Genomic DNA, 25,986 nt, shown 5'->3' on the forward strand with positions numbered 1-25,986 from the left:
CTCTTCTGCCTTTCCGCAGTGCCCTGACATGGACCTTCCACATAGGCCAGAGGGAGAGAGTAGAGCCACTTGGCCTGTATCACATTTTTTTCTGAGCCAGAGCTGAACTTGTATGGAGCTAAGCCCTGGAGTTGTCAGGGTGTATTCATTTCTGCAGCTTAGCCTAGCCTGTTCTGACTAACACAGCAGCACATGGAGTCAAGGGGCCTGATGTAGCCCTGCTGTCCTGCTACTTGAAAGTGTGATCTTGGGCACTGAACCCATTTGAAAAAGTAGAGAGTCAAGCCCTCTTGGGGTCTGAAATTTGGTGAGTCTGTGAAGATCAGAGTTGAGTAAACACACTGGAGAAGGAAGGGTTTCTGGGCTTAGGGTGAAGAGGTGGGGCAGGTGTCTGCTATGCCCAGGCTGTTTCTCAGCTTTGTTCTCAAGTGGAGTTATGGATCTAGCTGTGGAGAATGTCCAGCTCATAACTGGTTTGATTTTCTTGCCCCTTCATTCATTCATCCACTCATTCATTCATGCAAAGTTTCCTGACCATTTATTATTTGTCAGGCACCATGCCAAGTGTCGATGTTTCACTGGAAGCAGACAGGCCTTGCCCTCGTGGAGCTCTCAGTCTAGTAGGGAAGTTGTATACTGATGAGAAATCCTACTGGTAACAATAAAATTCCGACTGTACTCAACACAAAAGAGAGAGAGACATAGGCCCATGTTGGCTATTGGAGGACATCATTTTGGGAGGTCAGAAAAGGCTTTTCAGAGGAATTAGATGTTTGGCTGCAGTCTAAAGGAAGAGTAGAGGGTAACTAGGTAAAGAGGTGTGGGATTGGAGTTTTCTTGGGAAAGGGACCAGCATATGCAAACGCCCTGTGGCAGCATGGAGCACGGATTGAATTCAAGGTAGTGGTAGCAAGAGGTGATATGAGATGAGGCTGGAGATGCAGAGGGAGGCCGATAATGCAAGCCCATGTAGCTGAGTTAAGGAGATTGGATTTTATTCCAAGAGACTTGGAAGTTATTGAAGTTTGAAGTGGGAGAGGATGTGTAGTTTACATGATCAAATTCATGTTTTGAAAAGATCATCTTGGCTGCTGTGTGGAGCATCAGTTCTTGTCTGCTCTGCCCTCAGCACCTGGAGGTGGACAGGTGTGTGTGTTTGTGTGGAGGAACACATGTATGATTTTAGAAAAGCCACACTCAAAGGTTGCCTGCTTCTTGCCGGGGCACGTCTTTCCATTGGCCTGCCTCGGCACAGATAAAAAGTGCTCTATGCTTGAAACACCAGAGGATGAAACTTCCCCAGGGGATAGCGGGAATTCACCAGATGCAAATCCTAATCCTGGGAAGAATGCTGGTGGAGAAAGGAACTATTGTCTAAAATTAAGCTTTGGGAATATTTCAGTGAAACTTCTTCTTCCTGCCTTTTCCTTGCTGAGGGCTTGGCGCTGGATCCTTCCTCCTGCCTGCCCAGACTTCTCTCCTTCACCCTCTCTTTCTGGCCAGTTCATCCTCTGGTCTCACCCGGCCCCCTCTGCTCTGGGCGGCAGCTGGGACTAACGGTGAGGGGTTCGTTGATGCGTATTTTAGACCTCCCTGGGTGTGCACCTGGTGGGTGGACTGGCTGTCGGCCAGTGTGATTTCCACTGAGCAAGTTACATCCTGAGGCCTCAAGTAAAGGAAAGGCCTCCAGGAACAAGTGTCCCCTCCTCCTGATGAGACATTTTTCAAAAATATGTAGCCTGGGCTGGGAGGCCCCAGGTGGAAAGAACTTAACAGTCCTCAGAAGAAATTCTCATTTCTCTTATGGAAGTGCCAGGTCCAGAGCCTGCCCCTGTACTCCTTAACTGTGACACCTCGGCTACACTCTTGGCATTTCCTTGCTCTTTAATCCTGTGGGCCCCCAGACCAAGGACCACCTTAGTCGCAGTCCTGCTGAGACAGACAGACCTGCCCAGCTGTCCTTGAGTCTTTGCCCCACTGCAGCCCCTACCCCTTGCAGAGTAGGCAGATTGAGGGCTTCCCTGTCTGCTGCACACATGCCCCCAAACAGCCATGAAAGATGTCAAGTTTGGGGCTAAAAAACCCATATCACTATCACCACCATAATGCCCACCACTACTCTAAAGTCTTGCATGGAGCCCAGTCGTGGGACTCTTCTAGACCTCCTCATTGTGAGAGCCCAAGAATCACTGAGACAGATGCTGACGTGGATAGGTGAACAAGGTGTTTGCTATGCAGGGCTAAACGAGGCCTTCGAAGTCACCCTGCCCAGCTTCCCAGCTGTCTACCTGCTGTGCGACTGCCCCATCCAGCATCCCCAGATGCCAAAGTGTACAGCACCCAGTGGGCCCTCATTGAACACTGAAGGATGAAGCCAGCCCTTAGAAGCCTCATGTCCCTCTGACTCCTCGTGAATTCTTGGGGCAAACTCTTAGCCACAGACATTCTTTGCCAAGAAAGCAAGATTGTGCCTGCTGACCTTGGTTGTAAATATCCTTCATCCTCCAGGTTGCTCTGAAAACCAGGAACAGAGCAGCCTGTCCCAGCTGGGTGGCTGAGCCCCGAGCAGGGTAGGCTGGGGTGTTGGGGGGATGCCTTTACACTTGACCATCAGAGCCCGAGTCTCCAGGAAGAGCCCTCTTGGCTGAGATTACTGGCAGCAGGACCTGGGAAAGCTCAGCGCCTGGTTTCTCTCTGTTTGTCATCCACTGAGGAAAAATGAGAGTGTGCTTCCTTCTTAGAGGCAGAGCTGTTTATATCTTCAGGATCTTGAAACACGCGTGCATGCTTTCACACGCACAGACTTGGAAATAATAAGCCCCCCACTTTGGACTCCGTGGCAGTGAGCAGACACTAACCAGATCCTGTCCATCCCCCACCGGGAACAGATGTGCTTCCCTGGAGAAGGGACTCTCGTAGGGGTGGCAGTGTCATCGAGAGATGGGGCCTGTGGAGGGGATGAGGGATGGTGGGAGTGTCAGTGTCCTGGAGGGTAACTGGTGAAGACCTGAGCTGCCGGTGAAGGTTAGGTTATGTGGGAGAAGAACACAAGGAGCAGAGACTCAGCAGCATCCATCATGTGGACTCAACTCATTGTCTGCCCCATACTTGGTGCCCTTCTCAACTTTTCCATCTCTGCCAAGGGTCCTCTAAACATTTGAGTCTCCCCAGGCTTGGGGTGGGTTATTCCCAAATTTTGTCACTGCTTTCCTCATGGAATCTCTTGGATTCATCTCTCCTTTCCAGCCCCACACCCATTCTCATCCCCCTAATGCAACAGTATTCCTGGCCTGCAGACCCAGCCTCCCAGTTGGTAGATGCTGTGGCTCCTCCCTTTTGCCATCTCAGTGCCTCTATGCAACTGCAGACAACTTATTCTTCCTTCTTGGGGGCCAGTGTAGCATAGTGGTTAACCACTTCCTAGCTGTGTGGACTTGGACAAGTTGCTGAACCTTGCAAATGTCCTTGTCTGTAAAATGGGAATTCTAATTGCACCCATCTTGTAGGACTGTCATGAGAATTAAAGGAAGTTATACCTGCACATTGTAGGCACTCAATAAGCAGCAGTTGCTATTAAATATCATTTCATCATGAAACTCCCCCCACCCCTCACCAACCTGCAGGGGCTCCTTACTGCTTATGATACCAAGCCAAGCTTCCCATCCTGGTAGACAGTGGTTGACGTCAGGACCACAGCTCGGTACAGTGTTATCACCTGTCACTCTCTGATCCTGCTGTGGCCTCTTTACAACCATGCCATGATTTATTTATTTATTTTTAATTTTGTTGTTGTTGAGGGGGGAGGTGATTAGGTTTATTTGTTTGTTTTTAGAGGAGGTGCTGGGGATTGAACCCAGGACCTCGTGCATGCTAAGCATGAGCTCTACCACTTGAGCGATACCCTCCCCCAATGCCATGATTTTTTTGAGGGCTGTTACTTTCATCTGCAAATTCCCCCTCCCCATCCAAACCCTAGTTAGCTCCGCACCCAAACCTCACCACCCGCTCCCTGAAGCCTGTCTTGGCCTCCGTGGCCCTTAGAGATGTTTGCAGTCTTAACCCAGCCTTCTTGTTCTTCATCCATTTGTATGGTTTCTCCTGTGTTTTCCACCTAACTGTGAGTTCCTTGAAGGCAGAGGCCACATACTGATTTGACTCCCCTGTTATGGAGAGTTGGGAGTTGACCGTGTTGATCAGCAGAAACTTCTCCATCAAATATAGGGAGGGCTTATCCTGACTGAATAGGAGCCAAAAGGTCAAGAGATGTATTCAAAGGTTACCAAGTGACCACGCAGATGAAATGGGACTGGACTCCCTCAGGCCTGATCCCCTCCTACCTGGGGGGCTCTTGGCTTCTTGGCCAAATTCCACAGCTCAGCCAGTGGCAGTGATGAAAACCTGGCCCAGCCCTGCAAGTGCCTGCAGCGGTCTGTTTTGAAAAGGGCAATTTAGCTTATGTGGCTTGTGCTAGCACTTGAGATGCTCACCAGGACTCCAGCCTCAACTCCCTCCCCAGGGCCTTTTAGGACAGAAGGGGTGGTCACTGCTGTGAGACCGTGGGGGTGGGGGGACAAATTCTCCCCACCCCACCCCAAGCCCTCATTCTCCCAGCCCCATTCTGTCTCCTGAAGCAGCCCAGCTGAGACTGGTAGGCTCCAAGAGTCCTCCATCCCTCTGGGTGTCCATCCAGTTAGCTGCATTAAGCTAGGAAGCCAGAGGCATGGATAATACCAAACGGCAGAGGATTTCTAAATGCATTTGATAGTTTGGAATGCACTGGATGATTTGTAGCAGACTTCCTCTCTTCATTATTTTGGGCTCATGCTGAGGTCAGATCAATCTGTACTCCTTGTGTACATATCACTGCCTGGAAATGGCCAGGGTGAGGACAAGCCAGCCATTCCTTGACGTGTTTGCCCATTCTCCTGCTCACCCAGCATTTATTAAGTACCTGCAGTGTGCTAAGCATGGCTTGGTGTGTGGAGGCTCTGCAAAATGTTGTCTCTGCACACAGAGAGCAGCCTGGCTGACCCTGGGTAGTAATCTGCTGTGGATAATTCCCAGAGTGGATGAGGACCTGGACTGACCAGGAGAGAACCAGCTGCCAAGTGCCCATCTTTCCAAGCACCTCTACCCTCTCCTCTGCTTGTCAGGGTTCAGGTTCCCTGGGGTCCAAGGTGGCTTTGCCAGACTTTGCTGTCTGCTGTAGCTGTGGCCCTCTTTAAGAAAGCCTGGTTGACAAACATCCAGACTTGCAAAGCTGATTTATTAGAGGAGTGGCCATTTGCTTCAGATTCACCCAGGGCTTCCTCTCCACGGCAGCCTCAGTGCAGACCTTGATCCACAGCAGACTGTCAGGAGTGGCCCTGTTGCCGGCCACGAGCCCGATTGGGCTTTCCTGCCCTCACTGCTGGTGTGGGCAGGGCACTGGGCGGCTTGGTGGTGGGGAGGCGGGCTGCTGTGTTCCTCGCCTCTCTGGTTCTCACGTTCTGTCACTCCAGGCACATGCGTGTGGCTGGGAATGGGGAGCATCTGGTGTTGCTGGCTCGGGTTCCACTCCAGTGTCTTTTCTGTCTGCATCCACCCCTGAGCCCTGGCAAGGACTGCTTCCCCAAGATGGGGAGGAGAAAGGACTCTCCTGGTTCCTCTCGCCTGGGTGCTCGTGGGATTGAGGTGCCGTTTGGGAGATGATATCCTGCCCCACAGGGCATTGTGATGCTTTCCCGGATCCCACAGCGTTCCCGGGAAATGCTCCCTCAGCCTGCGTACTGGGGGCGGAGCAGAGTGCTGCTGCCCGGTCTGTGGGGAGAAGTGAGGAGGACTGGCTGCAGCAGGGCTGGGGTGGGTATGGGCAGCTGGGACTGACAGCAGTCGGCCTTCTAGCAGGGAACATGGAGGTAAACTGAAGCAAAAGGAGAGGCATGGGCTGATGTGGGAGGTCACCTTTCAGGAGAAGACAAAGGCTCTTGAACGTGCCCTGGGACCGAGAGGCAAAGGGACTGAAGGAAAGGCTTATCTGATGGTGGTGCTGGGGTATCAGGGACACCTCCAGGGCCAGGTGAGGGCTGAGCTGGGGTACACTCTCCTCCTCCAACTCAAATAACTTTTTTGAGAAAGAAAGGAACTTGGATTGCAGAAAACAAAGAGGAAAAAGGGCCCAAGGATGAGAGGGAAACCACTGGGCTGGGGGTCCCAGGCCCTCTGTCTAGTCTCACTGCACCTCAGGGACTTTGTTGCCCCACTCGCTCCAAAACCGCCCCCACTCTCCTCCAATCTGGCTCAGGAGAAGCCCGAGGCCCGGCTGCTCCTGAGACGAGGCCCGTGGGCACCTTTTGTTTCCTGCACTGCTGAACGGAAACACTGAGGGCTCGTTAGATAAGAAGCTAAGGTTCACCTGCCTGAGCTGGCCCAGGCCTGGCAGCTTGCTGAGATCCCCCCTCCCTGGGAAGCTTTGGTCTTTGCTTCCACTTCCCGGTGAGGGCCTGTTGTCCCCAGGCCAGAGCCTGCAGAGGCCACTGGACACAGGAGAGGAGCCTCCTTCTCCAGCAGGGGTGGTCCCCATCTTCGGAGGCCTCTGTCCTCAGGGCTGTGGGAGCAGCAGCCTTGTCCAGTCCTCCAGGCCCGGGTGAGAGAAGCCAGGTTGCCTGTGCACAGGGTCCTGAGGCTCCAGACTAGAACCCTTGTGGGTCTGGTCACTTGTCACTTTCCCCGGGAGATGCTCTGGGAAAAGCCCACAGCCCTGTTCCTGTGCTTCAAGACACTTGACAAATACCGATCTACATTCTTATCCTCCCACTGCACTCCCCTCCGGGACTGGGCAGAGATTGGTTGGGGTTCTCAGTTTCTTGCTTTCACTCTGTCTAAACCCAGATAGGCAGAGGGAGAATAATTGCTCTTCTGACATTGTGTATTATTGCTCTATTTAGTTTACCAATAGTCCTTGAGAGGTAGATAGCATCTCTCTATTTTCTAGGAGAAGAATCTAAGGCTGTCTAAGGTAACATTACTCAGTCTACACCACTCATCTCGTAAGTAACTGAGCCGGAACCTGAACCCAGGTCTTCTGACACCAGGTCCCCTGTCCTTTCCCTGCGCCATGCTTGAGGTAATGCAGAGCCTGCTTCTCCTTCCCCTGGGGCCTCTGTTTCCCGGCTTGTGGAGTGCAGCCACTCCACTTCTTTCTGTCCTTGAGGATCCAGCCAGATCTTCTGCTTCGTCTCTGGTCTGGTTTCTGGGCTCAGGTCCAGTTCTTGTCAGGACCACTGTCTTGGAAACCTTCCCCTGTTTTTGAAGTGGGCTTCCCCTCTTCACACCTCTGACCCTATCCTGCCTTCCCGTAGCTTCTGCACTCTGCATGTTGTGGATTCTCCCTTCTGCACTGAAGGAGGTGATGGGAGAGGAGGAAGAAGGGTGGGATTAGGCTCTATTGGATGCTCCAATTTAGAAACCTCTGCTGTTTTCAGGTATATTCATGTAACAGAGAGACACCAAGATACAGTGACTTTCAGAAGATGAGAGGTTCTTTCTTTCTCAGGTAGTAGTCCTAAAGTGACCTGGTCCAATTCCATGAGGTTGTTCCACTACCCATGAGGACATTATCCTCATCTGTAAAGTCAAAGCTAGGTTTGAAGGCTATTCATATTCCAGCCTTGAAGAAAATGAAAAAAAGTGCTGGTCCAGGTAGGGCAAGGGACTTGTCTGATGATGGAGAGGGAAGTGGCATGGAAGTGGCACACATCACTTCTGTTCACATCCCTGCAACCTGAGTGTAGTCACATGACCACACCTAGCTGCAAGGTTGGCTGAGAAATACTCCAGCTGGGCAGCCATGTACCCAGCTACTGTGTGATGTTTTAGAAGAAGGGGAGAATGAATTTAGGTGGACAACTAACAGTCTCTGTCATGGCCTTTAAAATTATTGTTTAAATAAAAAGGTTAATCTTAATTATCTACTCTAAAGGTACATGGTGGGAGGGTGGTAGTATGATGATCTGTAATCCATCCGATGGCCTTCAAGCTGAGAGTATGTTTCTGGAGGGCAGGGGGTCAGTCTGCACATGAACATCTGCCACACTTTTCCCACTGGGTGCTTTTTATAGATTTGCATCAGTAGTGGTTGAGTTTAATGGCTCACCCCTTGGCACCCAGGGCATGTCTCTACTGGCCTTGAGGAAGAATGCTTAACTCTTATTACTTCTTTTGTCCCAAGAATTGGGCCCTTAGTCTCAGTGCCAGCCCTAGTTTACCTTCCTACCCCTTGTTAGCAGGGCAACTAGGAGTGGTAACTGGGGCCAACTCTTGGTTTTCTCTTGGGGAGAGTGGGTTACTTCATAGAGAAGGCCCCCAGAGCCCTAGGATCTCAGGGCCCTTGGGAAGCAGCTGAGAGATGTGAGGTCACGTTCTCCGGCTTTACATAAGAAGAAACCTCCTGGGACCCAGCAGACTTGCCAAGGTGTCCCAGCCTATGAGGAAGCGGGCTGATGCTGCAATAATCCAGATCTTTGCTATTCACCAAGCCTTTCCAGAAGCCTCATTTCCACATCATCTCATTTCCCCTCCCAGGCCAGCCTTTGGGGATCTCCCAGTGATCTGTCTGCTTGAGGCCAGCCAGCCAGTCAGGGACACACTGAGACCACACCCAGGTCTCCCAGGTCCCAGCCCAACAGAGCTGTGCACCTTAGGACACATAAACTTGCCTCTCGGCTCCTTTCTCTGGTAGAAACCATCTCCAAGCCCTTAGCACCCATGACAGTTAACAATACCTTTGTTGTTCATCTTTCTTGGCCTCATCTGTGTTTCGTTTAATTCTGATGCAGCCCTTTGCATTCCCAAAGATGGGTGTCCTATAACCTTCCTCCCACCTTGTGCTTGATGCTCAGTGTCAGAGGCAAAGACTGCCAGGGGTCTGGACTGTCTTCTGATGTATGCTGGAATATTCAAGGCTTTGAAAGTGCCCTACAACCCTCAAAGTCCTTTTCATCCATGTATTCATTTCATGAGCAAATTTTTTGGTTTCTGCTGTATGTCAGCCTCCGTCCTGGAGGGTGAGGGTAGAACAGTGAGCAGAAGGAGGCATGACCAGCTCCTGGGGGCATTCATCCAGTTCTCACCCCTCCCAGCAATTCAGGGCCCAATTTACACTGCTTTATACCTATAACATGTTTGCACTGAGAAAACCCACAGGTGTCCTTAGCTCCATTTCAGAGATAGCCCCGGAGGTTATATGACTTGCCTGAAGTCACAAGGCCAGCACCCAGGTCCGCTGACTCCCAGCATAGCACTCCTCCCGTTGTATCTCCTCGCCTGTCTCTCCAGGCAACCTCTGAGGAACCCCCAGCATCCCTGCTGAGGTACTTGATGGAGCTGGCAAGCCTGCCTCGTCCTGAGCAGCCCCCGGGTACCTCTCCATCCTGGGTCTTTCACAGCAGGCCCAGGCTCACCCCTTGATGCAGCCTCATACATGCTCTGCACTTAGGTTGAGGTTAGGTAAGTAGCTTGATGCCAATTTCACTTTCTCTTTAGCGTTTCTTTTTTCTTTCCAAGTTCAGCAGACCTAAAACAGGTCCCTGGAGGTGAGGAGTGGAGGGAGGGAGGAGATGTGGGAGGGGAAGGCACGAGGGAAAGCCGCACTTCACCTGTGTGGGGTGCAAAGCCAAACGCAGTGTTTGGGGTGGAGTGCTCCTCCCCCTGCTCCGATCCCAGCATCGTGTCAGCCCCTTCCGTCCACCTCCGCAGCCGGCATCATCCTCAGCTGTCACTGCTGCTCACCTAGAACAATGAAAGCTTGTCTGACTTTCCTGGAAGGGGGAGGAGGATGCTGAGGGTGGGGGAAGTCGGGGAGGTAGGACTGGATAATTGTTCTCTAAGATGAGATTTGGGGAGGAGAGAAACTTCATTTGCACTCAGATTATAAGTAAACTTCTAGGCCGCGAAACTTCTTGCCAGGCCACAGAACAAACTCCCCCTTACCGCAGAGGTCGGGGAACTGCATGGGAAGCAGTTTATGGATGGCAAAGCCCCATCTAGCTTCTCTTGGAAGCCTTTCCAAAGCACTCCCACCGAGCCAGCCTGTCCATCACCCTCATCCCCTCTGCCCCAACTCATGTCCTTGGTTTGTGTGGGAATGCGTCTGTGTTTCCACACTGCTTTGTACATGTGATTCCCACACCTTGGGGGTGGATCAGGAGGGCCATTGCCTGGCATAGATTCTGGAGGACTCTGGCTTCCTCTGGGATTCCCCACAGATGCGGCATAGGTCAGATGGAGACTTCTGTGTGATATCAGGAATGACTTGCTGTCTTAAAGCTGCAGCTGATACGCTGAAATATCGAGCATTTCTTTGCCTTTCAGGGGAATGGGGGACAGAATATTTGAAATCGATTTCCCAGAAAATCCTGGAAATGGTGTCTCTGTTCATAGTGGAATGCTAAGGACGGTGGTGGTGCTGCCTTGGTGCTGCCATGGCTGCTCCCTGGACCATCCCAGGTAGTAGATACCTTGGCCATTACCCATTGCCTCTCTGGTTTTATGCATGAGGAAGCTGAACTCCACAGAAGACAAGTGATTTGCTTAGAGCCACAGTGCTTATTTTTTGGCGGGAGGAGCGGTGGGGGAGCAAATCCGGGATGAGAATTTAGCTCCCAAGTCCATAGTCCTTTCTTTACACTGTGCTGCCTCCAGACATTTATTCATTGCTCTTAGGCTACCCTTTCTCCCCATGATTTTAAATTCATATACCTTCCCAAAGCTCCCAAGTTTCATGACATGCTGGAAACATTGACATCCTACCTGAACAGTCTTAATACCTCAGTCTTTACCTGAGCCCCTGTCTGAGACCTTCTGGTCCCTGGGGGTCTTATTGTTGAGCCTCAGCCTCCAGACACCCCTGTCCCTTTTCTCCTGCACATTTCTTGCTCCTAAAATCCAGAGGGAGTGTCTCTCACAGGGTGCGCCATCCTGAAGTCTGCTCTGAGCCTGGTAGATAAATGAATCTAAGTCTTTGGAAGATGAACCCCTAAAGGGCAGGGAAGGAGGCCAGTCTCTCTGTGGCCCAAAGGTGGGGCTCTCAGTCAATTCACTGTTGAGTTTTCCAAAACACCAGTTTGACAGTCTGCAAATCAGCTTGTGATCTGTCCCTTGTCCACCGTGCTCCCGGTCCCTCTTGCTTTGCCTCCCTCTTTGTTCTGTAGCTGTGCTGTCCAACAGAAATATAATGAGAGTCACATGCATAATTTTAACTTTTCCAGTAGCCAAAAAATGTTTTTAAAAAATGAATGAAATTAATTTTAACAATGTACATTTATTCCACCCAATATCTCCAGAATATCCTTTCAACGTGTACTTAAAATAAAAACCATTTCAAATGCTGGTGTGTATTTTACACTTTCAGCACCCCTCAGTTCAGACTAGTCACATTCCAAGTGCTCACAGCCGCATGTGGCTGGCGGCTGCCTTTGTGGGCAGCGGTGCCTGCAGCTCTGCGGTCCTGTCCTCCTTTGCCCCTGGAGTCCTCCCCTCCCTCTGCTGAATCTGATAAATCAGGTTCTCCTGCTTTTCCCTCCACTCCCTGAGAAAGAGTTACCTTCACACACTGTCCCACTCACCACCCCTATGTCTTAACCCTTTGCAGTCTGGACCCCTCTTCTACCTAATCTCCCTCAGAGGGCACCCATGGGGCCTCTGATTCATGGTACCTTTTCAGCCTCTTCTACAGACTTGACTTGGTTGGCCCTCCAACTCTTCCTTTAATCTCCCCTTTCCAGTTAGCTTTCGTGGCACTGTCTCACTCATTCCTCTCGCCCTGGAACCAGCCCTTCCCCGGACTTCCCTTCCCCTGGAGAGTCACTCCTGGCAGATGCCTTGCTTGGGACATCCTGAACACCATTCCTCCTTCCCTTTGCAGGTTCCCAGCCCGCCTCAGGCCCTGGTCCTTCTCATCTGTGCCGTTTCCCACCTCTCTTTTTGCACCTTCCTTGTCACTACCTCTTTCCCAGCTGTCCAGTTCATCTTCCCAAAGTGCAGCTCTGATCACATTCCCTGTTGAAAGCCTGCAGCATTCAGAGTTGTAATAACAGGGGAACATGCTTATGTTATAATGTTGAGTGAAGAAAGGCAGAATACCAAATTACAGAAATAGTAAGATCCCAGCGTCACAAAAGCAAAAACAAAAAACCATGAGTACATAGGAAGGTAAGAAAGAAAGAATGAACAAATAAGGGAGGGAGGGAGGGAAGGAGTGGAGAGAGGCAGGGAAGGAAGGAAGGAATAAACCAGTTAACACTAGTTGTCTTTAGCAGGTAAAATGATTTTTTTATATGATTCTGAAATGTTCTCTAATAGACGCACATTTTATAAATTGGAAAATTGGTGTACTTTTATTTTTGGAAATGCAGCCACCAAGAGGTTTTAATGCTTCCTGGGTCACGCGCCAGCTCCTCACCCTGACATGGATGTCCTTGGTGATCCAGCCATGAGCCCCACCCCATCTCTGGCCAGTCCCCTTGGCCGGCTCTGTCCCAGTCAGCATTGACTTCCTTGTGTTTCCCGGGCAGCCTTGCACCTTTCTCCCTCCACCCCTTTATTAGGGTTGTTTTTGCCACCTGGATGCCCCTCCACTGCTGTGCTGGCTGCCCGGATCCTGCCTATGCTGCAAGTTCCATATCCAGACACTTTTAGCCTTCCTAGTCTCCACTGCCCAGATATGACTTCTTTTTCTTGTTCGAATCTCTTTCCCATTTGACTTATTCTGCCTGGTTTTGTTGGCATTTGAATTCTCTTGTCTTCTATGTAGAGCAAGCAGTTCCTTCAGCCTGCCATGCTCAGAGTAAAAACATGTATGTTTTTCCTCTTTTTAATATAAATTTGACGTTTTTCTCTTTTAAGATTCATATGTATGATAGAGAAGTAGGAAAGTATTCAATGGTCTAAAGAAAAAAGTTAAAAATGCTTACAATCCCAGCACCTCGAGACATTCTATCACTGTTAACATACATCTATTTTTAGTTGGGATCATACTGAATATGCAATTCTGTATTCTCTTTTTACCCTACTTGACATTATATTTTGAAAATTTCCCCATGATGTTGAATTTTCATCAAATAAGACATTTTAAAGGCCTTGACATACTCCAGGGTATTGAAGCATTGTCATTTGTTTAATTCTCCTTCAGTTGTTCAGCAATTAGCTGCTCCTCACTTTTTAATTTTCTTATGATCCTTGGGTACAAAGCCTTGCCCAAGCTAGTAGTTTCTGCAGCACAGATTCCTAGGAAGGGACTGAATCTGGGCTGAAGAATATGAACTTTCCTAAAGCTCTTCATACACACTGCCAAATTGCTTTCCAGAAGGGTTGTGCCTTCACATCCCCACTAATGATGTGGGAGGGTCTCTGTTCTGTTACGTTCTTGCCAACATTACTATAGTGGAAAAAGAAAAAAAACTTTGTTAGTTTAATAGGCAAAACACTGTTTTCATTTGTACTTTTTTGCTTTCCAGTGAGATTCACATTTTTTCATATCACGTGTTTATAAGTCATTTGTAGTTTTACGTCTTTGAATAGCCTCTTCATCTACCTTATCCGTTTTTCTGTTAAATTCTACTTATTCCTTGTTCAGCTATAAACCACTTCGTATAGTAAGAATATGACCCCTCTGCCAATATTTGTTGTTAGTCAAACTAACTTGGGGGTAGCGACTGCAAAACCTGAAAAGGTTGTGTCCTCTCAGCTGCTCCTGTGCAGACGCCTGCCTCCACCAGTGACTTGGAGTCCTGGAGGGCAGGGGCTAGGTGGCCAGGGTCTAGCTTCCCCAGTCCCCCGACACAGTACTCTGCACCGGGTGCTCAGTCAGTGTTTGTTGAGTGAATTAAGAGGATGACCTGTTTAAGTAAGCACTGTTAAAGGAAAGCTGTTGTTTCTCTCTGGCTGCATACACAAGGTCTGGGGTCTTCCTAGAAATAAGTCAGCAAAGATAATAAAAGTAAAGTGTACAGTATGACCGCTACTCACTAAAGGCACAGCTGTTCAAGTTACAGAATAAACTGCCTCACTTGTTACTGTCACTATCTGCTTAGAAATTTTAAGGAATCAAACCCACGATGAGATACACCTCACTCCCACTGGGATGGCTATGATGACAGACAAAACAAGTATGGGGAGGATGTGGAGAATCAGAACCCTCATCCTTTGCTGCTTTGAATGTAAAATGGTGCAGCCACTTTGGAAAACAGCTGGGTAGTTCCTCAAAACGTTTAGCATAGAGTTGCCACGTGACCCAGTGTCTTAGTCCGTTTGGGCTGCTGTGACAAATTACCATAGCCTAGGTGGCTTACAAAACATTTATTTTTTGCAGTTCTGGAGGCTGGGAAGTCCACATTCAGGTCACCAGTAGATTTGGTGTTTGGTGAGAGCCCACTTCCTGGCTCATAGATGTCATTTTCTCGCTGTGTCCTTGTGTGGTAGAAGCAGAGTTAGAGAACTCTCTGGGGTCTCTTTTGTAAAAGCACTAATCCCATTCATCAGTGCTCCACCCTCATGACCAATCACCTCCCCAAAGCCTTACCTCCTAATACCATCACATTGAGAGGTTAGGATTTTAACACATGCATTTGGAGTGAAGGAACACAAACATCTGATCCATAACATCTAGCAGTTCTACTCCTGCGTATTTACCCAAGAGAATTGAAAACACGTCTATGCAAGAAACTGTACACAAATGTTCAGTTCATAGCGACATTATTCATAACAGTCAAAAAGTGGACACAATCCAAGTGTCCATAGCTGATGAATGAATTTTTTAAATGTGGTGTATCTGTACTATGGAATATTATTTGGCTACAAAAAGGAATGAAGTACTGATGCATGCTACAACGGAGATGGATCTTGAAAGTATTATGCTCAGTGAAAATAGCTAGACACTGAGGGCTATTACATGATACCATTTATGTGAAATGTCTGGAACAGGCAAGTCCATCAAGACAGAAAGTAAACTAGTGGTTGACAGGAGGTGGGGATGGGAAATGAGCAATGAATAATGGGTGTGGGGTTTCTTTAGTGGGGGTGTTGATAATTTTCTGGAATTAGTGGTGAAAGTTGCACAACCCTGAGAATAAAAGCTATGGAATTATATAATTTAAAAGGATGAATCTTATGGTACGTGAATTATATCTCAATGAAAAAAATAATTAAAGGAGGCTATCCTAGAGCGAGGCTTGGCCTCACAAGGCAGGCAATGGGCCTTCCTCACCCACGGTGGCGAGTTCCTCGGAGAGAGCTGGGTAGGAGGCGGAGGCTGGGAGTAGGTCCCTCATCAGCAGCATTCTATGTGACCAGGATCTATGAAGAAAGCCTGGGGCACCCAGGACGAGGCTGAAAGAAAGTTGAGTGTTCCTTTATTAAATAGAATAAAACAAAAGTGGACCTAAATTAAATTGGGGTAAATAACAGCTTAACACAGTAGAGCAGGACAAGCTCTGAAGTCAGAATGAGAATCTGTGATTGAGTTCTGCTGCTGCTTTGCTCTGCACCTGCCAGTGGGATTCCTGCCTCCGGCCTGGGTTCCCTCATCAGGGCAGAGCAGGGGGGGTTGTTATTGCTCGACTTGCTTATCTTAGAAGGGTGCAATGAGGATGCAGTGAAATCTGGCCTGTGAAGGTGTTTTGAAGGCTGTACCCAGTCATTCCTAGATACTTGTCTTTTTTCCTATTTTAGACTATTTTGTCTTTCCTAAGCATATATTAAGCAGATGCTAAGTATGATTTATTTTTAGTAACAGTAAAATTGTATTAAATAAACGTCATATTTTATTTTTTAATTTATTTTTATAGAAGTATAGTTGATTTACAATGTTGTGTTGATTTCTGGTGTACAGCAAAGTGATTCGGTTTTATATATATATATATCCATAGAATATATATACTTTTTCAGATTCTTTTCCATTATACTTCGTTACAAAATATTGAATATAGTTCTCTGTGCTCTTGTTGTTTATCTCTTTTATATATAGTAGTTAGTGTCTCCAAATCCTGAATTCCCAATTTATCCCTCCCCCACCAACATCACACTTTTAGAATCATTGTAGATTGGTGTTTTCCAGAGGTAGTAAGCAGCCTGTATGGTTGGGGTAGGTGAGGAGAAGGGGAATGTGGCCTATGATGAGACATAGAGTCTTAACTCCAGAGCAGGAGTTTGCGCTTTATTTTGTAGGTACTAGGGAATTGTGGCGTGCTTTTGAGCAGGACAGTGTCATGATGGAAGGGGATATGAGGATCTTGACATAGAGGATAGTGTAGGTAGAGGATTTGAAACCAGGAGAGATTGATGAGTCCCGAGCAGCTGGATTCTAGCTGCAATGGAGAGAAGGGGGTGCTACCTGGGCAGAACCCTAATAGGAATGAAGAGAGCAGAGAGCCTGGTCTTGTCTGTCCAGAGCCACTGAGATGGACCAGCCACCTCCATGAAAAAGGATCTCATTACAGAAGCCTCCAGGCAGAGATAATGTGGCTTTGAGCAGTCCTTTTTCTCTGTAAAAGAAAAATTTTAAAGAGGCATCACTATGATGAAAAAAAAGTTAAAATATGTAACATTTTTTTAAAAGCCACTTAGCACCTAATTAAGCATGATACAGTATACAAGGAACCCTGCCGATGTGCCTTCTGAATATATAATTTAAGATTATCCTTCCTTGATTTATTTTATTTTATGTTATAATGGGATTCTGCTGAGGTCCCCAGAGCTTCCCACCAGCACCATGTAGGACAAATGAACTCGGGAGCAGGCAGGAGGAACTCATCAGGCTTGTCAGCTCCTTTTATTTGGGATTCATTTGGTTGCTAGTTTTGTGTGTTTGTAAACAGAAAAAGAACTAGAACAGAAAGGGTGGTACCTGTCTTTAGGGCTGGGGTCCCCAGGGGTCACATCTGCAGAGTAATGGGAGCTGGTCCTCAGCCCCCAGGGGCCCTGAGGTGTTCTAGCCCCTTGTGGGCCAGGTGGGTGGATCTGGAAAATCAGACCCCAGCTTTGGCTTGCACTTAAGTGAGGGGATTTCAGACCCTGCTGTGAAGAGGAAGCACTGTGGTTGTCTGTGCAGGAGCCACTGAGAGTGGAAGAGGGTCTGGAAGAGGGCCTAGGGTGGAGTGGAGCTGGGTCACCTTTAGTGTGTTGGGGCTCAGCCAAGGCAGGAGGGTTATCAGAGCTGGAAGGGGGGCAGGTTTGAAAAGCCTCCCTGGTAGGGTTGCCAGGGAAAATACAGTCACCCAGTTAAACTTGAATTTCAGATAAACAGCAAGTAATTGTTTCGTATGATTATGTCCCCAGTAGCGCACTGGACATACTTAATACTAAAAAAATGTATTCGTTGTTTATCTGAAAGTCAAATTTAACTGAGCATCTTGCCCCCTCTCCCCCATTAGCAAATTTGGCTCTTTGGGAGAATCTGATTCCTCACTTCCTACCACCACCACATACACCCTGTGAACCACCTTGCAAAGAGCAAACTGACTTGTCCAGAACAGAATCCATGCAAAACAGCAGATTGCGAGGGGGTCTTCCCCAACTCATTTCCTTCTTTCCAAACCCATTCATTCTTCATTCCTCTTTGCTTTTTGACTTCCCCAGGACTGGCAAATAGGAAGCCTATGGCAGCAGGCCCGTGGAGCCTCCTGAAACCTCAGAGGGGAGAGGCAGCAAGAACTGCAGTGCCTGAGGCCGGCTGCTGGGAGTCCTTGCAGCCTTCGCCACAGAGACACCGCACAAACTGAGCAACGTAACTTTACTCACAGCCAAGTCAAACGTGCAGCCTGGATAGCAAGAGATTGGGCTTCTGAAGGGCTGGCGTTTTAGGAATGCTGGCAGAGTTGTAAATATTCATAGGCATCTTCTCTGGGTTTCTGGGGACCAGAATTCCAAACATTCCCCTCTAGAGGGGATTTTTCCTGGTGTGGTCCTAGGACCTTCTGGACCTAAACCATCTGAAGGGCTGGTTTTAAAAGGAGGGGCTGAGGCCACTCCTAGGGCTGAGGTTTACTGTATTGTCAGGTGTACCCGTTACTACACACACACACACACACACACACACACACACACGTTCCATGTGGTTGGATATGTCCAGTGAGCTTGGTGCAGAGAGAACCAACAAACCTTTAATTAGACCTTGTTTACCTATTGTTGTGAATGATGCTTGTTATTATTTACTAATTAAGTATTTTACATAAGGACAGTTGAAGGGGTTCAATCACTGATAATTGTTTTTAGTGGAGAAAAAAAGTCGATCAGCATTTGGACACTTGTACCTGAGGTGTGAGTTCATTTTGAGCTACAAACTCCTTCCAAAGCAGAATTTCCATCATATTTCAACGATGCCTCCACTCCATTTATAACATTAGTGTCTGCACAGGGACCTTAGCATCTGTGAAGACCTGGGGCACATTCCTGCTTGTTTGGTGGGTAGCGTGTGTGATGGGGTATGGGGCGTGGGGGTGTGTGTTTGACGTATCGATCTCTTACTTTTCCATTCTCAGTTCCAGTTTGCTGAAATCACCCTTCCCAACGGAACCTTCCTAAAGACCCCTCTCTCACCCCCAGCACCCTCTTCCTGCTTGTCCCATTTTGTGTTTAGTGAATGGGAGAGAGGAGCACTGAGGCATCCTAAGCTCAGCAAAGCCATTTGGACCCCTATTGGGTATCAGCGCATCATTTTATCTGGATTTGCACCGTCTGTTGCTACTGGCCTTCTGGCTGCAGGAGGAGTCAGATTACAGCAGGAGAGGCCAGGAGGATTAGTATGGAGATATAGCAGGGCCAGTTGATAATTACCTCGGGGCACATGTCTCAAAGTAGAGACTGGTCCTTCTTTCTGGCCTCAGATTGAGGAAAGACCTCTTTTTCCCTGTCCAGGCGGCTCCTCATCTTCTCTCTGCTCGTCCCTCCTGGATCTTACTCCTCTTCTCTTTTTATTACAGTATAATTTGCATACAGTAGAATTCACCTTCTCCAGTGTACAGTACTGTGGATTTGACAAGGGCACATACACACATAACCACAAACACAGGCAAGATATGGACAGTTCCATCACCCCAGAAGATTTCCTCCTGCTGCCCCTTTTAGCCAACCTCTTCCCCACCCCCGGCAACCACAGATCTGTTTTCCGTCCTGCAGTTTTGTCTTTTCCAGAATGCCATATAAATGGAATCATATAGTTTGTAGCCTTTTGAGTGTGACTTCTTTCACTCAGCACAGTGTGTTTGTGACTCGTCCATGTTGTTGGGTGTTATCAGTGGATTGTTCTGTTTTGTAGATGAGTGGTATTCCATAAACATTCCTGCACAGGTTTTTGTGTGTACGTAACTTTTCCTTTGATTTGGGCAGGTACCTGCGAGCAAGGTTGCTGGTCATATGACAAGTGTTGTGTGTACTTTTATGAGAAATGCTAAGCTAATTTCCAAGTGGCTGTACCATTTTTCATTCCTTCTAGCAAGGTATCAGAATTCCAGTTGCTACACACTCTTACCAGTACCAGTATTAGCAGTTCCTTTTTCTCTTCTTTTCTTTTTTAAAATTTAATTTCATTTTAACCATTCTAATAGTGTTTAGTAGTATCTCATTGATTTTTAAAAAAAAAATTTTGCGTTTCCCTAATGGCTAGTGATTTTGAGTATCTTTCTGTGTGCTTATTTGTCTTCCTTTTATTTTCTTTGGTAAATTGTCTACTCAAATATTCTACTCATATAAAAAGTGGGTTTTGTTTTCTTATTTTTGACTTGAGATCTCTTTATGAATTTTGGATGCAAGTCTTTTTATTAAATAGATGCTAGTCCTTTTATCAGATATGTGATTTACAAACAATTTCTCCTTTTCTGTGGCTTGTCTTTTCATTATCTTAACAGTGTCTTTTGGAGGCAAATGTTCTTAATTTTGATGAAGCCTAATTTATCAATTTATCATTACTTTTCTTTTATGAATCATGTTTTGCTGTTGTATATTAGAAATCTCTGCGTAATCCAAAGTTTTGTATTTTCTTCTGAAAGTGTAATAGTTTTAGTTTTTACATTTAGTCTTACAAACTGTTCTGAGTACATTTTGGTATATTTTGTAAGGTTTGAGTTAATCATATGGATATCCAGTTGTTCTGGCACTGTTTGTTGAAAGATTATTCTTCCTCCATTTAGTTGCCTCTGTATATTTGTCAAACATAAAGGTGTGATAAGTGATTTGTAGATGCTTTCTCCCATTCTGTGGGTTGTCTTTTCACTTTCTTGATGGTTCCTTTTGAAGTCCAAAACTTTTTAATTTTGATGGAGTGCAATATATCTTCTTTCTTTTTCCTGTTATCATTTGTGCTTTTGGTGTAGTATCTAACAAATCATTGCCTAATCCTAGGTCATGAAGATTTACTTGTATGTTTTCTTCTAAGAGTTTTATAGCTGTAGCTTTTATATTTAGGTGTCTGACCTACTTTGAGTTAATTTTGTTTATAATATGAGGTAGAGGTCATTTTTTTGCATGTGGATATAAACTTATCTGAGCATCATTTGCTGAAAAGACTATTCTTCTCCGTTCTCATTGAATTATCTTGGTACTCTTGTCAAAAACCAACAAATCATAAATGTAAGGGTCTATTTCTGGACTCTCAGTTCTATTCTATTGATCCATATTTCCATTCTTAGACCAGTATCGCACTAACTTAATTACTGTACTTTTATAGTAAGTTTTGAAATTGAGTAGTGTGAGTCTTACAACTTGATTCATCTTCTTCAAAATTATTTTGGTTATTCTAGTTGCTTTGCCCTTCCATATAAATTTTAGCTTCGGTTAATTTTTTTTTTTTAAAAACATGCTTGGTTTTTTATTATGATTGTGTTGCATTTATACATCAGTTTGGGGAGAATTGACATCTGAACAATTTTTAGTTTTCCAATACTTGAACATGGTGTGTCTCTTCATTTATTTTAGTCTTTTAAAATTTCTTTCATCGATGTTTTATGGTTTTCAGTGAATAGGTTTGCAATATTTTGATAGAGTTATATATAAATATTTCATCATTTTGGTGATATTTAAATGGCACTTTAAAAAAATTCACTTCTGATTGTTCACTGCTTGCTTATAGAAATACAGTTGCTTTTTGTATATTGACTTTGTATCCTGTGATCGTGTGTCCTTGTATTTCTAAATTTGCTTGTTAATTCTGGTAGCTGTTTTGTAGATTCTTTGGGATTTTCTACATAGGTGATCTTACCATCTGCAAATGCAGACAGTTTTATTTCCTCCTTTCTAATCTATATGCATTTTATTTCTTTTTCTTGTCTTATTACATGGTCTAGGACCTCCAGTATAATGTTGAATACAAGTAACGGGAGGGGACAATCTTGCTTTGTTCCTAGTGTTAGGGGAAAACATTCAGTCTTTCACTATTAAGTATGGTGTTAGCTATAGGTTTTTGTGCATGTCATTGACCAGATTGAGGCATTTCCCTTCCATTCTAATTTGTTGAGTTTTTAAAAAAAAATTGCATAGATGTTAAATTTTGCCTAATACTTTTTCAGTAACTATTGAAATAACCATATGGTTTTCTATTTAATCTGTTAATATGGTGAATTACATTGATATTCAATGTTGAACCAACCTTTCATTTCTAGGATAAACCCCACTTGGCCATGTTGCATTATCATGACTCATTATTCTGTCTGAAGGCAGCTCCTCATATTCTCCTCTCTAGTTTCTCCTGTCTCACTCATGTTTTTATCATCTGGCACCTTCCTCTCTCCTTTCAAAAGATATGCCCTAGCTAGAAAATTATTCAAAATTCTCTGTAGTCTGCACCTTCAGCCTCCACCTCCTCATCTCATTCTCTCTCCTTAGCTCTCTCTCAGTGTCCTCCAGTGACTTCCAGGAGGCATGTCCTCAGAGTCTCCCTTCATAGCCACTGCACTGGTTTATACTGCAGGCCATGGTCTGTTTTTTCCTGGACCTTCTCCTCCCTGATCTTCCTTCTGAGTCAGCTCTACCTTGCCAGCCTCCAGCCTCATATAGGTTTTTGCTCCCCGATACTTTGGGATTCTGCAGAAGCCTCCTGACCCATCTCTCAACAACCTGCACTGCTCTCGCCCCTGATGAAACTCTGTGCTCATTCTTTGGTTTAACAGTGTTTGTGGCTTCTCTTGTAGAAGGATTGTGCCAGGTCATCTCAGCCTGACTTTCAGATGCCTCTTCAATCTGGCTCCAGTCTGTCTTTCTGGCTCCATCTTCTCCCTGTAGACTTCCCCTCAGGATCAGGGAGCCTGGGTTATTTAGTCAAGGACCCTGAGTACCTTACATGCCTGAGCTTCCTGGATACTCTCTCCAGGGACGCTCTTACCCATGTCTGCCAGCCTTGCCAAATATGCCCCTAATCCTGGGGCTCAGTGCATCTGGGGTCTACCCAGGGGCCTCCTCTCATCACTCCATCTTCCCCTCTTGTCCCTCTTGCTTGGTAGGAGTCAGTTTCTGCTTCCTCTTGTTGGTTCTCTGTCAGTCTTGACCACTTATCTCCTCAATCAGACTATAAGCTTTGGTAGAGCAGGTGTCTTCTTTGCCTATGATCATTAGGTTGGGTTTTTCTCTGCGGTATGTTTGCATAAAGTGGCAATGGTAGGTTTCTGGGTTGGGTGGGTTTGGGATGGGGTGTTGTGAGTCAGCAGTAGGGTTGGGGGAGCTGGTAATCTGAGTTTGCCCCTTCCCTGAAGGCTCCTTAAACAGGCATCCGGGAGGTATCCAGGAGGTGCTTGAGGGGAGCTCACAGTGTCCTTCAGCTGGGAAGCCAGAATGTATTATGCAGTCGAGGAGACAGCATGACTGAGATAGGAAAGAAAGTCTCTTTCTGTTCATGGGCTGGGACAGATGGTATAGGATATCTCCAGGGAAAGATGGCACCACATCCAGCATGGATCCCACATGGCCTCCAGTTCTGAGACCCTGGGTGGTTGTCAGACCCACCTCTGGGGTGGGGAAAGCCTTCAGGTAGAATGCAGCCCAGAGCCAAGGACAGGACTTCTAGGTCCAGAGACAAAGAGGTCCCTGAAAGAGGAGTGTGGGAGCTGCTGCTGGTCACCGCCAGGCAGCTGAAGTCCCAGAGGCAGGCTCTTTGGGATCCAAATGGACAAATGGAGTAGGGACCAACACAGGGCTCCCAAGGGCTGGAGGAGCCACAGCTGAAGGGGCAGGGGCCAACCTGGGCTCCCCTTCTGCAGCTGGTACTAAGAACTAAGCGTTTGGAGGGAGTGACTGAGGCCTAGAAAGCTGTGCACCTTTGCGTGGCTTCTGTCCTATGTGGCCTGAGGCAAAGGCAGGACCAGGCTCCGTTTACCCAGATATGCCAGGAGCTGTACCTGCCAAGAGAAGTTTTGACCAAACGGCACCTTTGCCAGGATCTGGAATGTGATGCCTAAACACGCTTTCGTAGCTTGTGTTTTCCCTTAGCTTTTCAGTAAGTACTGCTTTCAAAAGAATTCCAGCCTCGTTTCTGTGACCTGAGGGGCAGTGGTGTTTCTCCACACATGCATCTCTGCCAGCACGGAGGAGAGCATTGGGGTGGAGCAGGGAGCAAGGGTGGGCGCCCGCCACTGGGTGGTGGGGGTGTCAGGAGGCTCTGGTGCAGAGAAGGAGATGAGACCTGCTGTGGACACTGGTCCCTGCTGGCGGGGACCTTATTATCCTCTCAGTCCCCAGAGGATTTGGCACAGTGCTGGATATCAGCAAGTATTTGCTTCGTTGGAGCTGATCCCTGAGAAATGACCAGCTAAGGCCTCTCTGTGGAAGAGCAGTCTTTTGTCTGATGTGGAACATGTCATACTTTCAAATAGTGACATCCTACACTGTCAAGGAAGCTTCTTTACAATGCCCCTGCCACCCCTAACACACACAGCTCTGTCACAGCATCGCCAGCACACCCGGCCTTTTAACCTCTGGTATTTTGTGCACGGCCAGTGTGATTATCCAGTGACTAAGCATCCTTAGGGCCATACTCCATCACAGGCCAGCCAAGCTTTGGGCTTTGAGGACGTCAGCGAGCCCAACGGGTTACACTTGGCTACTCCCAGTCGCTGGCTGGGTAGATGCCTTTGGCATTTGTTTGCTGGCAGCCAGGTGTGTGTTTGCTACAGTGGGGCCTAGGAGCTCTGAGCGCTGGAGCCGGAAGGGTCAGGGCTGGGGCTCTGGTGCCCAGTGCTCACTCCAGGCCTGAGCTCCATGTCCTTGTCTCTCCCTCTGCAGCTTGTCTCCAATGTCCTCATTTTCTCCTGCACCAACATCGTGGGTGTCTGTACCCACTACCCGGCTGAGGTCTCCCAGAGACAGGCCTTCCAGGAGACCCGGGAGTGCATCCAGGCGCGGCTCCATTCACAGCGGGAGAATCAGCAGCAGGTGAGTGAGGCCCTCCTGCCCTGCGCAGCTGGCCGGGGGCTGGGGGGATCCTGCCTCAGCCCCACTGCCTCCTCCCCGCCAGCTGTGCAATGTTTTCCCTGGAGGGAGCCCAGCGTTCCTGGCTCTGTGGGAATGCTCTGGGGGAGGCTCTGGAGAAGGGGCTCTAGCCCTGCCCTTGCCTGTTGCCTCCTCAGTGACTCCCTGTAGTTTGCGAGCAAACCAAGCAACCTGGGCCCTGAGCGGCAGGAAGTGGCCCTCCACCCCTCCCCAGGAGCTGATGAGTTGGGGTTGTCAGACCATCAGCCCTCCCCACTGGGATTAAGGTGTTCCCCAGGGGAGCGGGAAGGGAGGTCTCTCATGAATCTAAACAATTCGTAGCACACTTTCTCCCAGTCCTCAAAATTATATTTCCTCAAAATTGTCCTTTAATTTGTATTTTTAGCACCAATAGCTGTTTACTGAGAGTTTACTGAGATGGCCTTCGATAACCATATCCAATGATGCCAGGGGAGACCAGGCCGGCCCACAGAGAGCTCACTAGCTCACAGAGTTTCCTGAGTATAAGGCTGTCAGTGGTGGAGCTGAACAAGACACAGCTCCCATCCTCAGGGAGACCCCGGTAACAGACCATTGAAACAGAGCCATCGGGGACTCTACAGGAAGGCCCGGGGTGGATGCTGGCAGCCAGAGCCAGGACCCTCCTCCTCGGAAGGGGTGAGCCTGAGGAAAGGTAGCAACAGCAGTATGTAAGGATGGTGATTCTAGCTGAGGAGCTTGTGGGCCAACACAAGAAAACACTATGAAAAGCTTGGGAAGCTTCCTGTGTTCATGCTGTCTGGAGCAGAGGGCAGATTTCAGTTTAGGGACCACTAGGAGGGGAGCATGGGGCAGGAGAAGCCAGGCCATGGCCAGACTGGGGGCGTGGCTGACCCTGGAAGCTGCAGGAGGCATAGAAGGGCTTATATGGGGCAGTAACATGGTCAGGTGTATCTTTTAGGAAGATCACTGGCTGGCTTGCAGTGGAGGGTGAGTCAAAGGCAGCAAGCTTGGAGACAGAGAAACCAATTCAGAGACTGTCCTGGTCATCCAGACAGGACCTGAAAGAGGCCCAGGGCTGCTGGAGGCAGAGAATGGGATGATGGGACGGTGCTTCCGGAGGAGAATGCCAGCCAGGCCCGGGCTGGAGGGAGTGGGCAGGCACGGGATGGGGCTGATGGAGTGAAGGCATTGGGTTGCAGTGGAAAATAAGGAGTGAACTTGTGGGTCCAGAAGAATCCACATTTGATGGGGCTGGTGGAACCCAGGGAAGCTTTGGAGGTTTGGAGCAGAGGAGTGACAAGACAAAGGCAGGGTATTGGAGAGATGGGGCCATACAGGCAGCAAGGAGGGCGGAGGAGAGGCTGTCCGGCTTGAACAGCGTGGCTGGAATCCCAGTTGGGTGAGAACTTCATGGAGGCAGTGGGTGGATGGAGGACAGGAAGGACAAGTCCAGTGCTGTGTCCCACCAGTGGGGCTTGATCAGGGCTGGATACGGTGCTGAAGGGAGAGGAATGAGTCGCAGAGGAAAAGTTCTGAAAAGTAAGAGCAGTTTACACAGGC

The 25,986-nt window shown here is 47.8% G+C and overlaps 1 protein-coding gene across 2 annotated transcripts in view; it reads left to right on the plus strand.

The window, feature by feature from the left end:
• Positions 1 to 25,986, plus strand: part of ADCY5 (adenylate cyclase 5) — a 137,584-nt gene that overhangs the window by 58,300 nt on the left and 53,298 nt on the right. For both annotated transcript variants that reach the window (XM_072963972.1, XM_072963969.1), the window contains exon 2: positions 24,238 to 24,387. In XM_072963972.1, coding sequence (XP_072820073.1) covers positions 24,238 to 24,387 — 150 coding nt within the window. The remainder of the gene's footprint in view (positions 1 to 24,237; positions 24,388 to 25,986) is intronic.

Source organism: Vicugna pacos, chromosome 1 (genome assembly GCF_048564905.1).
Source record: "Vicugna pacos chromosome 1, VicPac4, whole genome shotgun sequence".
Classification (NCBI taxonomy): domain Eukaryota; kingdom Metazoa; phylum Chordata; class Mammalia; order Artiodactyla; family Camelidae; genus Vicugna; species Vicugna pacos.